We start from the raw sequence: 11870 nt of genomic DNA, 5'->3' as shown, positions 1-11870 counted from the left end.
TGGCACAGAGTGGTGAGCTGGTTATTGGGGGGGGGCTGGCACAGGGGTGGGGGGCACTGCACAGCCACAAAGCATGGAGGGTGGCAGGAGGGGGGAGCCTGGGCACAGAGACACCCCCAGGAGCACAGAAAGAGGGAGAAACCACCCCAAAATGTGCCCAAATCAAAGAGACACCCCAGGAACCACAGAAACAGGGGGAAGCCACCCCAAAATGTGCCCAAATCCCAGAGACAACCCCAGGAGTCACAGAAACAGGAATAAACCACCCCAAAATGTCCCCAAATCCCAGAGACAGCCCAGGAGCCACAGAAACAGGAATAAACCACCCCAAAATGTGCCCAAATCCCAGAGACACCCCCAGGAGCCAACAAAACAGGGAGAAACCACCCCAAAATGTGCCCAAATCCCAGAGACACCCCCAGGAGCCTCAGAAACAGAGACAGCACCCAAAGTGTCCCCACATCCCAGCAGAGCTGGGCACAGAGACGCCCCAGGAGCCACAAAAACAGGGAGGCACCACCCCAAAATGTCCCCATATCCCAGACACACCCCCAGGAGCCACCACCCCAAAATGTCCCCACATCCCAGCAGCACTGGGTACCACTCAGGGCTTGGGAGGGGACACTGCTCCCAGCAAAGAGGTGGCACTGGGAGAGCACAGCACTGGTGCCAGGGCAACTCCCCGTGCTGTTATCCCCCTGCCCTGTGCTGGTCCACAGCTTTTTATGGCTCTCCTGGGCTGTGTTGGGCAGCAACAGCCATAAAACCCTGGAGTGAAGCGGCCAGAGCACAGATAACCCCTGGAGAGGCTGGGGATGGAAATTCCCTCTCAAATTCCCCTCCTGGAGAGGCCAGAAGGTGCCAGGGAAGGAGCCAGGCAAGCCCCCTGAGTGCCTTTGCCACTGAGTTTTGCTGCTGCTTTATTAATTGAGAAGGTAGCATATAATTAGTGACGCTCATTAGTGCCCAGCCCGAGCCCAGAACCACCAGGCACCAGGCAGAGCCCTCGTGGCTGGGGGAGAGAGGCTGGGCCAGGGATTGAGCAGGGATTGAGCAGGGATTGAGCAGGAATGGACCAGGAATGGACCAGGAATGGACCAGGATTGAGCAGGGATTGACCAGGATTGGCCAGGATTGGCCAGGATTGACCAGGGTTCACCAGGGATTGACCAGGAATGGACCAGGATTGAGCAGGGATTGACCAGGATTGAGCAGGGATTCACCAGGATTCACCAAGAATCCACTAGGAATTCACCAGGGATTGACCAGGATTCACCAGGAATTTACCAGGGATTCACCAAGATTCACCAAGGGTTCACCAGGGATTGACCAAGGATTGACCAGGGATTGACCAGGGATTCACCAAGGATTCGCCAAGGATTCACCAGGATGCACCAGGGATTCACCAAGGATTCACCAAGGATTCACCAAGGATTCACCAAAGATTCACCAAGGATTGACCAGGATTGACCAGGATTGACCAGAATTAACCAAGGATTGACCAAGGATTGACCAAGGATTCACCAGGAATTCACCAGGGATTCACCAGAATTGACCAGGAATTCACCAAGGATTCACCAGGATTCACCAGGGATTCACCAAGGATTCACCAGGGATTCACCAAGGATTCACCAAGGATTCACCAGGATTGACCATGGTGTTCTCATCTCTTCCCTCATCCTGGGGACCCTCAAACACCACCACACCAGGGCTGTCCTGTGTGTCCTCAAACACCACCACACCAGGGCTGTTCCTGTGCTCAGCCCCGTGTCCTCACTTGCCCACGAAGCAGTTGGAGCCGTAGGTCCTCATTTCTCTTTCTTTAGTTTAGTTTTAGTATTTAATATTCCTTTAATATAATACATATCATTAAATAATAAATCAGCCTTCTGAAACATGGAGTCGAGGTGTTTTCATGTCTTCCCTCATCCTGGGGACCCTCAAACACCACCACACCAGGGCTGTCCCGTGTGTCCTCAAACACCACCACACCCAGCTGCTCAGCCCCATGTCTTCACTCGCCCACAAAGCAGTTGGAGCCGTAGGTCCTCATTTCTCTTTCTTTAGTTTAGTTTTAGTATATAATTTCCTTTTAATATAATATATATACCATAAAAGAATACATCAGCCTTCTGAAACATGGAATCTTGGTGTTTTCCTCTCTTCCCTTGTCCTGGGGACCCTCGAACACCACCACACCAGTGCTGTCCCAGCTGTTCAGCCCCGTGTCCTCACCTGCCCATGAAGCAGCAGGAGCCATAGGTCCTCCTTTCTCTTTCTTTAGTATAGTTTTAGTATATAATTTTAATATAATATACATAATAGAATAATAAATCAGCCTTCTGGAACATGGAGTCGAGGTGTTCTCATCTCTTCCCTCATCCTGGGGACCCTCAAACACCACCACACCACCACTGTCCTGTGTGTCCTCAAACACCACCACACCAGCGTTGTTCCTGTGCTCAGCCCCGTGTCCTCACTTGCCCACGAAGCAGTTGGAGCCGTAGGTCCTCATTTCTCTTTCTTTAGTTTAGTTTTAGTATTTAATATTCCTTTAATATAATACATATCATTAAATAATAAATCAGCCTTCTGAAACATGGAGTCGAGGTGTTTTCATGTCTTCCCTCATCCTGGGGACCCTCAAACACCACCACACCAGTGCTGTCCCCTGTGTCCCCAAACCCCACCACAGCAGTGTTGTTCCTGTGCTCAGCCCCGTGTCTTCACTTGCCCACGAAGCAGTTGGAGCCGTAGGTCCTCATCTCTCTTTCTTTAGTTTAGTTTTAGAATTTAATTTTCCTTTAATATAATACATATAAAATAATAAATCAGCCTTCTGAAACATGGTGTTCTCATGTCTTCCCTCATCCTGGGGACCCTCAAACACCACCACACCACCACTGTCCCGTGTGTCCTTAAACCCCACCACACCAGGGCTGTTCCTGTGCTCAGCCCCGTGTCTTCACTCGCCCACAAAGCAGTTGGAGCCGTAAGTCCTCCTTTCTTTCCTTAGTTTAATTTTAGTAATTTATTTTCCTTTAATATAATACATATAATAAAATAATAAATCAGCCTTCTGAAACATGGAATCTTGGTGTTTTCATCTCTTCCCTCATCCTGGGGACCCTCAAACACCACCACACCAGGGCTGTCCCGTGTGTCCTCAAACACCACCACGCCACCGCTGTTCTCTTTGTCCTCAAACCGCACCACACCAGCGGTGTCCCAGCTGCTCAGCCTCACGTCCTCACTTGCCCACAAAGCAGTAGGAGCCGTAGGTCCTCATCTCCTTGCTGGGGAAGCCGAAGCTGCGCACGCCGGGCTCGGGCAGCCCTCCGCAGCGCTGCCGGGGCGTGGTGATGGGGTAGCGCACGCTGCCGTCCGCCAGCCAGCCCCCGTCACAGCGATCCAGCTGCAAGAACTTCCAGGCTGAGTAGAGCTGGCCCACTTTGGCCAGGGCAGCCCCCTGGTTGCGACACGCCTGCGCCGCCTCCTTGAAGTTCAGGTGGCCCCGGATGAAGTAGACTTGGCCTGGTGGATGGAGATGGTGCTGCGTTGTGATTTCAGGGTTCACCTCAGGTCCCTCCCCTGATAATTCCCTGCCAGGGGTGTCAGTCACCTCTCCTTTCCCCTCCCAGCACTGTCTGTCAATCCTGGCATTCCAGAAGGAATCCAGTGATTGGCAGACTCAAACCCCTGGGGGGCATTGGGCCATCCAGGTGTCCTTTGTCCCTTGTCCCTCCCCTCCTGTCCCTGCTTGGTGCCTCCCTGCCCCTTCCCTGCCCCTCTCCCCGGGGTTAAAGGAGCAGCAACCACGGGCTCAGGGAGTTCTGTTGGAGCTGGTGCTGGATTCAGAGGCCTGAGGGCCAGAATAAAGCTCTGGATCCAAACCCTCCATCAGAACCGACTCCTTTCCTTCACCATCGCCTCAAAGCTTCTCTGGCAGAGATAAACCTGAGGAGCAGCCCCTGTTATGGGGGGAAGCTCCATCCCAGCACCACCAGAGCTCCTGCAGGCCTGGACTTGTCTGCAGTGCCCAGCTGCAACATCCAGCCAGCCAAAAGTGTCTCTGGGGTGAAACACCACACACCCAGCCAGCCAAAAGTGTCTGTGGGGTGAAACACCACACACCCAGCCAGCCAAAAGTGTCTGTGGGGTGAAACACCACCGTTGCCGCTATTTGGTTCAGCAGCAAGGGCCAGACAAGCTCAGGCACGTCCTGTCTGGCTAGATTGGGAATATTCCAATATAAGAGAGGACACAGCAGGTGAGCACCCTTCCTGCAAACAACTGTCACTGTCACATTTTCTGAAAAATCTCTTTGCCCAGGATTTTTCTCCTGGGAAGCTGAGAAGCCTCAGGGAAAAAATGAAAACAATATCATCTCATTTGCTTCTCCTGTGTTTTGCTGCTTTGTACATTGTTTACCAACAGGTGATTGTTTCATTGGTTTCATGTGAATGAAAGTTCACACGCGGCCTTGAAGTTCAGGTGGCCCCAGATGAAGTAGATCTGGCCTGGGGGATGGAGGGGGGACACCACAGGTGAGCAGCCTTCCTGCAAACAACTGTCACTGTCACATTTTCTGAAAAATCTCTTTGCCCAGGATTTTTCTCCTGGGAAGCTGAGAAGCCTCAGGGGGAAAAAATGAAAACAATATTATCATATTTGCTTCTCCTGTGTTTTGCTGCTTTGGAATGTGGTTTGGACATTGTTTACCAACAGGTGATTGTTTCATTGGTTTCATGTGAATTGTTTTTTACTCAATAACCAAGCTGTGTCAAGGCTCTGGAAAGAGTCACAAGTTTTTTGTTAGAATCTTTTATCTTTCTGTCTGTATCCTTTCTATATATTTTAGTATAGTTTAGTACAGCATTCTTTGATATAATATAGATCATAAAATAATAAATTAACCTCCTGAGAACACGGAGTCAGATTCATCACTCCTTCACTCGTCTGGGAACCCCACAAATACAAGAAACAACCTGCTGCATGCAGACCCAGGTGGGCAGCAGGGCTCGGGGGCGCTGTGAGAAGCACAGGGGAATGCAGCACTACCTTGGAGGGCAGAGGTGAAGCAGAAGGCATCGAATCTGTCCTTCTGCTTGTCCCTGGCGCCGTAGGTGCGCACCCCGGGCAGGAGGAGGCGGCCGCCGCACGGCTCCCGCGAGTTGATGATGGGGTAGTGCACAGTCCCATCCAGGATCCAGCCAGCGTTGCACCAGTCCAGCCCCTCTGTCCAGGCTGTGGGGAGAGAGGCAGCTCAGTCTTGGTGTTATAGGTAAAAGTTAAATTATGTCAAATTAGGGTACAGTTCAATTATATTGTATTAATTGTGTTATATTAATTGTATTATGTTAAGAGTGGGAGTGGTTATTAGAATGTTCTAGAAGAAGGGTCCAGGGTTTGGTGGAAGGGCGGTCTGGCGGGGCAAGGTGAGGTTGAAGAGGGATTGGATGGAAGATCTGACCAATCATTCGAAGCCCTGCAGAAACGATTGGTCCAGAATGAACGGCATTAAGGACCAATGAGAAGCCTGGAAATGGACCAATCACCATGCGGATCCAAAATGGACCAACCTGGACTCAAAGGGGGCAATAAATGGGGGGGAAGTTCAGTTAGGTCGAGGTTCTTCTTTTTGGAAACTTGTTTTCTGGGGAGAACCTCGGTGCACTTGGGGTAGTGCACTGTTCTGTTTTTGGCTCGCTGTGTGGGTGCATGGGTTTATCCTGGGCACTCCGTTCCTTGCAGCTATTTTAATAAACAAGAACCTCTTTCTCCAGAGAAAGTTTGGCCTCGTTCATATTCATAACACCGCTGTTTCCCCCCTCCCCATCCCCAGACAGGCATGGGTTTGGGCTGAGAAGGAGGTTGATTTTTTAATGCTTCACCTTTGTAGAGCTGCTGGTAGGTGGCGAGGCGGGAGTCCTGCTGCTCGCAGGCTCGCTTGGCTTCGTGGTAGTTGAATTTGTAGCGCCCGTTGCTGGGCTGGTAAGGGAAGACAACACCTGGAGGGACAGAGACGGGGTGAGGGCATTGCTGTGCCCAAGGAGGCTTTGACTCAACACCCATGGGGACTCAGTGCTGAATTTAAGGCTGGGGAATGGCGGTGGAGGCACAGAGCCACAGGCTCCATTCCAGCTGAGTGTCCCCCTCCTGCCACGTCCCCCAGGGATGTACTGTAGCAGCCACAGGGCTGCAAGGCCTCCCTGGCTGTCAGTTGATAAGAAGGTAAGAAATGCCTAGTCATGATGACTGGACCAAGAGACCCCTCTTCCACCTCAGACCCTGGTTATCTCTCTGTAAGACCATAGGTCATTTTCACCTTGACCCTTACCATTGGACTATTGTTTCCCAAAACCCACATACCCTCTATAAACCCCTGCCTCTGCCCAGAAGAGCTGTCACTGTGACCCTTCACAGAGGCTGCCAATAGAGACACATCTCTGGAACCTCACACAGCTCTCCTGCTCTCTCTCCTGCATGTGTTGAGGCAATTAGCAAGCAAAGAGCTGAAATCACCAAAGAGCTGAATTCACTCAAGAGCTGATCTCACTTAAGAGCTGAGCTGCTTGCTAAGATTGCCTGCAGCTGGGAGCCTGCCTGGGGCACCTGGACAGGTTGTGCTTGGCTGGACTTTGCTATCCAGACACCTATGGACAGACCCTGAAACCCCAAACCTTTATAATGCACCCCAAGCTCACCCTCCAGGTGCAGTGTGAGCGAGATGCTCTCACCCTCCAGGGGTGATTCCAAGCTCATCCTCAAGGTTCAATGTGAGCGAGATGCTCTCATCCTTCAGCCCATTGATGAGCTGGCAGTGGTGGTGCCGTTTGTCCCCCAGGGCTGTACCCCAATCTCACCCTCGAGGTGCAGCATGAGTGAGATGCCCTCATCCCCCAGGGGTGATTCCAATCTCACCCTCCAGGTGCAGTGTGAGTGAGATGCCCTCATCCCCCAGGGATGATTGAAATCTCACCCTCCAGGTGCAGTGTGAGCGAGATGCTCTCACCCTCAGGGCTCTACCCCAATCTCACCCTTGAGGTGCAGCATGAGCAAGATGCTCTCATCCCCCAGGGGTGATTCCAATCTCACCCTCCAGGTGCAGTGTGAGTGAGATGCTCTCATCCCCCAGGGCTGTACCCCAATCTCACCCTCGAGGTGCAGTGTGAGTGAGATGCTCTCATCCCCCAGGGCTGTACCCCAATCTCACCCTCCAGGTGCAGCATGAGCGAGATGCTCTCATCCCTCAGGGATGATTCCAATCTCACCCTCCAGGTGCAGCATGAGCGAGATGCCCTCATCCCTCAGGGATCATTCCAAGCTCACCCTCGAGGTGCAGTGTGAGCGAGATGCCCTCATCCCTCAGGGATCATTCCAAGCTCACCCTCGAGATGCAGTGTGAGCGAGATGCTCTCATCCTCCAGCCCGTTGACCAGCTGGCAGCGGTAGCGCCCCTCGTCCTCCAGCGCCACGTTGCTGATGGTGAGCGAGGCGTCGTAGCGGTGGCTGTGCCGCAGGCGCACCCGCGGGCTCAGGGGCCCGTAGTTCTTGTGGAACAGCCCGTTGGTGATGATGATGATGCTCTCGCCGTAGTTGGCCGGCTCCACCTTGCTCCACTTGACGCGGTAGTTGCGGGGCAGGGCCCGCAGCACGCAGGGCAGGGTGGCCGTGGCACCGCGCTGCGTGTGCACCGTGGGGTGCAGGGGCTCCAGCAGGTACTGCAGGTGCAGGGGGGCTGCAGCCCCCAGGCAGCCTCAGCACCACCCCTCTGACACCCCCTGAGCAGCCTCAACCCTCACCAGCGTCTGATGGTTTCTGTCATCCATCCTGACTCCTCTGCATCAACCCTCAGCAGTGTCTGATGGTTTCTATCATCCATACTGGGTCCTCTCCTTCCACCCTCACCAGTGTCTGATGGTTTCTATCATCCATCCTGGCCCCTCTGCATCAACCCTCAGCAGTGTCTGATGGTTTCTATGATCCATCCTGGCTCCTCTCCATCCACCCTCACCAGTGTCTGATGGTTTCTGTCATCCATCCTGGCCCCTCTGCATCCACCCTCACCTGTGTCTGATGGTTTCTATCATCCATCCTGGCCCCTCTGCATCCACCCTCAACCCTCACCAGTGTCTGATGGTTTCTATCATCCATACTGGGTCCTCTGCATCCGCCCTCAACCCTCACCAGTGTCTGATGGTTTCTGTCATCCATCCTGGATCCTCTCCATCCACCCCTCAACCCTCACCAGTGTCTGGTGGTTTCTGTCATCCATCCTGGCTCCTCTGCATCAACCCTCACCAGTGTCTGATGGTTTCTATCATCCATCCTGGCCCCCCTGCATCCACCCTCAGCAGTGTCTGATGGTTTCTATCATCCATCCTGGCCCCTCTGCATCCACCCTCAACCCTCACCAGTGTCTGATGGTTTCTATCATCCATACTGGGTCCTCTGCATCCGCCCTCAACCCTCACCAGTGTCTGATGGTTTCTGTCATCCATCCTGGCTCCTCTGCATCCACCCTCACCAGTGTCTGATGGTTTCTGTCATCCATCCTGGCCCCTCTGCATCCACCCTCACCAGTGTCTGATGGTTTCTATCATCCATACTGGGTCCTCTCCTTCCACCCTCACCAGTGTCTGATGGTTTCTATCATCCATCCTGGCCCCTCTGCATCAACCCTCAACCCTCACCAGTGTCTGATGGTTTCTGTCATCCATCCTGGCCCCTCTGCATCCACCCTCACCAGTGTCTGATGGTTTCTATCATCCATCCTGGCTCCTCTCCATCCACCCTCACCAGTGTCTGATGGTTTCTATCATCCATCCTGGCTCCTCCTCTTCTCTCCTGCACCTTCAGGAGGCACAGCTCAGCTCCTGCCCGGTCTGAACCCACCCAAAATCACCTCCCCTCTCCAGCACTGAGTCCAAACAGCAGTGCCCAGTCCTCCCCCCAGGCCCTGCTCCATACAGAGCTCCACATTCATATATATAAATATATATAGGGCCCCACATCCATATATATATACATATATATAGGGCCCCACATCCTGCCCCCCACTCCCTGCGCCCTACAGGGCTCCACATCCATATATATTTATCTATATAAGGGTCCACATCCTGCCCCCCAGATCCTGCTCCCTACAGGGCTCCACATCCATATATATACAGATATATAGGGCCCCACATCCTGCCCCCCAGGCCCTGCGCCCTACAGGACTCCACATCCATATATATTTATACATACAGGGCTCCACATCCTTTCCCCCAACCCTGCTCCCTATAGGGGCTCCACATCCTACCCCCCAACCCTGCACCCTACAGGGCTCCACATCCTTCCCCCCAGGCCCTGCTCCCTACCTGGGGTCCCCGTTGGCCTCTGGAAGATGCTGGACCCTGGGGGTGCTGCCAGGAGCCAGAGGCAGCCGAGCAGGAGCAGCCTGTGCATCCTCAGAGCCGGGGGCAGGACGGAGCCTGGGGGGAGAGCAGGGCTCAGGGACATGCAGGGGGACACCCCCCGGCTTTGGGGGGGCCTGGAGGGTGTCATCCTGCTCTGGGGGGGCTCTGTGACATTTACTGTGCAGGGAGGACACGGCTTGCAGGACCCCGACCCCACTGCCCGTGCCAACCCTCCTTGCTGGCGCTGCCCCGCTCTCTTACCGTGCCCAGCCAGGTCCTTGGGGGAGCTGCCGTGCCCATCCAACGCCCCGTGCCCATGAGCAGCTCCTGCTGCTTCCCTCCTCTGTCACAAACACCCCATGGTGGGGCTGGGGGTCCCACGGAGGAAGAGGTGACACGGGGACAGCACGGGAGGTGGCGAGCAGGTGCTCCCAGCCAGCCCTCCCCTGTCACCGTGCTGGGGCGGGCAGTGCCCTGGCACGCCCCTGGCCCTTGATGCCCGCTCCCATGGTGCCCTCTCTCCCTGCCCTGTCACCGTCTCTTCCTGCTTTCTTCTCTTTTATTTTGTCCCCTCTCCAACACCTCCCCGAGGAGCGCACGGGGAGGAGGAAGCACAATTTCCCATTGTGAGTGTCTTTCTCTTTATTGTTCTGCTCGGCAAAACACAGTGTGCCCGGGTAACAAACATCCCTTTATCTGCAGGGCACAGCTTTGGGAATTCAGGGAAAACGACTCAGAATTCAGGGAGAACGACTTCAGTTCTGTATTGGCCTCCAGCAGCCTCTTGGGCTGGCAAAGCCCTCCCAGTGCTGGGAAGGAGCTCTCTGAGCCCACAGACAGCAGGGAAAGGGTTAATTTTATTCCCCTCTCCCTGTCCCTGATGGAGGGATGATGTTCCCTTTGGGAATTCAGGAAAATCCTCTTGGGCTGGCAAAGCCCTCCCAGTGTTGGGATGGAGCTCTCTGAGCCCACAGACAGCAGGGCAAGGGTTAATTTAATTCCCCTCTCCCTGTCCCTGATGGAGGGATGAGGTTCCCTTTGGGAATTCAGGAAAAACCTCTTGGGCTGGCAAAGCCCCCCCTTGTGCTGGGACAGGGCTCTCTGAGCCCACAGACAGCAGGGCAAGGGTTAATTTTATTCCCCTCTCCCTGTCCCTGATGGAGGGATGATGTTCCCTTTGGGAATTCAGGAAAATCCTCTTGGGCTGGCAAAGCCCTCCCAGTGCTGGGAAGGAGCTCTCTGAGCCCACAGACAGCAGGGAAATGGTCAATTTAATTCCCCTCTCCCTGTCCCTGATGGAGGGGTGAGGTTCCCTTTGGGAATTCAGTCTGCATCAAGCTCCAGGAGCCTCTTGGCCTGGCAAAGCCCCCCCTGTGCTGGGCTGGGGCTCTCTGCGCCCACAGGCAGCAGGGCAATGGTTAATTTAATTAATTTAATTTCATTTCCCCTCTCTCTGATGGAGGGATGGTGTTCCCACCCCTTGAAGCTCTGGAGAGTTGTGCAAGGGGGCTGCCCCTCCACTCGAGTTCCCTCTGGATTTATCCTGCCCTCCAAAAAGGCATCAGAGAGGCCTCCCCATCATCCCCTCGGGCCAGGAGCAAAGCACAGGCACACAATGGTGCTGTGTTCTGGGCTGCCACAACTTCTTCCTCCCCCAGGGTCCATGTCCAAGGGTGGAGGAAGCTCCTCTCAAAGGAGGCACAGGACAAGCAGTGACTGTCTCCAACAGCACCCTGGCCTGGCCATGGCACACTCAGCACAGCAAGCAGCCCCTCCAGGAGAGATGGGCATCGGGGTGCCCTTGTCCCCCACCTGCTCCCCACTGCTCCCAGCCTCTTGTCAAGGAGGGACATCAATTTTGGTGGCAGCAGGTTGAGCTGGAAGCTTCTTTGTAGGAGTGTCGGGGGGTAGGATGGTCAGGACAGATGGAGATGAGAGATCTCTGCAGCCAGGCTGTGGAACTTGGGGTTTATTGCAAAGGGCCTGGGTGCAGGGGCCTTTTGGGATTTGGGGTTTATTGCAAAGGGCCTGGGTGCAGGGGCCTTTTGGGATTTGGGGTTTATTGCAAAGGGCCTGGGTGCAGGGGCCTGCTGGGATTTGGGGTTTTTGCAAAGGGCCTGGGTGCAGGGGCCTGCTGGGATTTGGGGTTCATTGCACAGGGCCTGGGTGCAGGGGCCTTTTGGCATTTGGGGTTCATTGCAAAGGGCCTGGGTGCAGGGGTCTTTTGGAGTTTGGGGTTTTAGCAAAGGGCCTGGGTGCAGGGGCCTTTTGGGATTTGGGGTTTATTGCAAAGGGCCTGGGTGCAGGGCCCTGCTGGAGCTGCCAGGCACAGCTGGAGCAGGACTGAGAGAAGAGAGGGGCAGAGAGGATGAGAGGGTGAGAGAGTAAAGGAGTAAAAAAGGTAAGAGAGTAAAAAGGGTAAGAGAGTGAGGTTCTCATTACAATACCATAAATCTTCTTCTGTGTTGA

The 11870-nt window shown here is 54.2% G+C and overlaps 1 protein-coding gene across 1 annotated transcript; it reads right to left on the bottom strand.

The window, feature by feature from the left end:
- Positions 1 to 3003: 3003 nt before the first annotated feature.
- Positions 3004 to 9984, bottom strand: HAPLN2 (hyaluronan and proteoglycan link protein 2). The gene is made up of 6 exons (XM_071456792.1): positions 9663 to 9984; positions 9363 to 9476; positions 7391 to 7741; positions 5895 to 6011; positions 5062 to 5247; positions 3004 to 3534 (listed from the first exon to the last, which is right to left on the bottom strand). Exons 2-6 carry the CDS (start codon positions 9448 to 9450, stop codon positions 3251 to 3253), a joined length of 1026 nt encoding a protein of 341 aa, XP_071312893.1. The 5' UTR covers positions 9451 to 9476; positions 9663 to 9984; the 3' UTR covers positions 3004 to 3250.
- Positions 9985 to 11870: the final 1886 nt, after the last annotated feature.

This window comes from Agelaius tricolor, unplaced genomic scaffold (genome assembly GCF_023055355.1).
Source record: "Agelaius tricolor isolate 1412-34295 unplaced genomic scaffold, bAgeTri1.0.p SCAF_66, whole genome shotgun sequence".
NCBI classification, from domain to species: domain Eukaryota; kingdom Metazoa; phylum Chordata; class Aves; order Passeriformes; family Icteridae; genus Agelaius; species Agelaius tricolor.
This window is presented reverse-complemented; position numbering and strand designations above follow the sequence as displayed.

Bases quoted from the DNA above. Each gene is read 5' to 3' on its own strand.
- HAPLN2 (XM_071456792.1), bottom strand. From the start codon at position 9,450: ATGCACAGGCTGCTCCTGCTCGGCTGCCTCTGGCTCCTGGCAGCACCC. The intron at 6,012-7,390 runs GTGAGCTTGGAA...CTGTCCCTCCAG, and splicing joins GCTCACACTGCATCTCGAGG to GTGTTGTCTTCCCTTACCAG. The intron at 5,248-5,894 runs GTGAAGCATTAA...CTCTCCCCACAG, and splicing joins CTACCAGCAGCTCTACAAAG to CCTGGACAGAGGGGCTGGAC.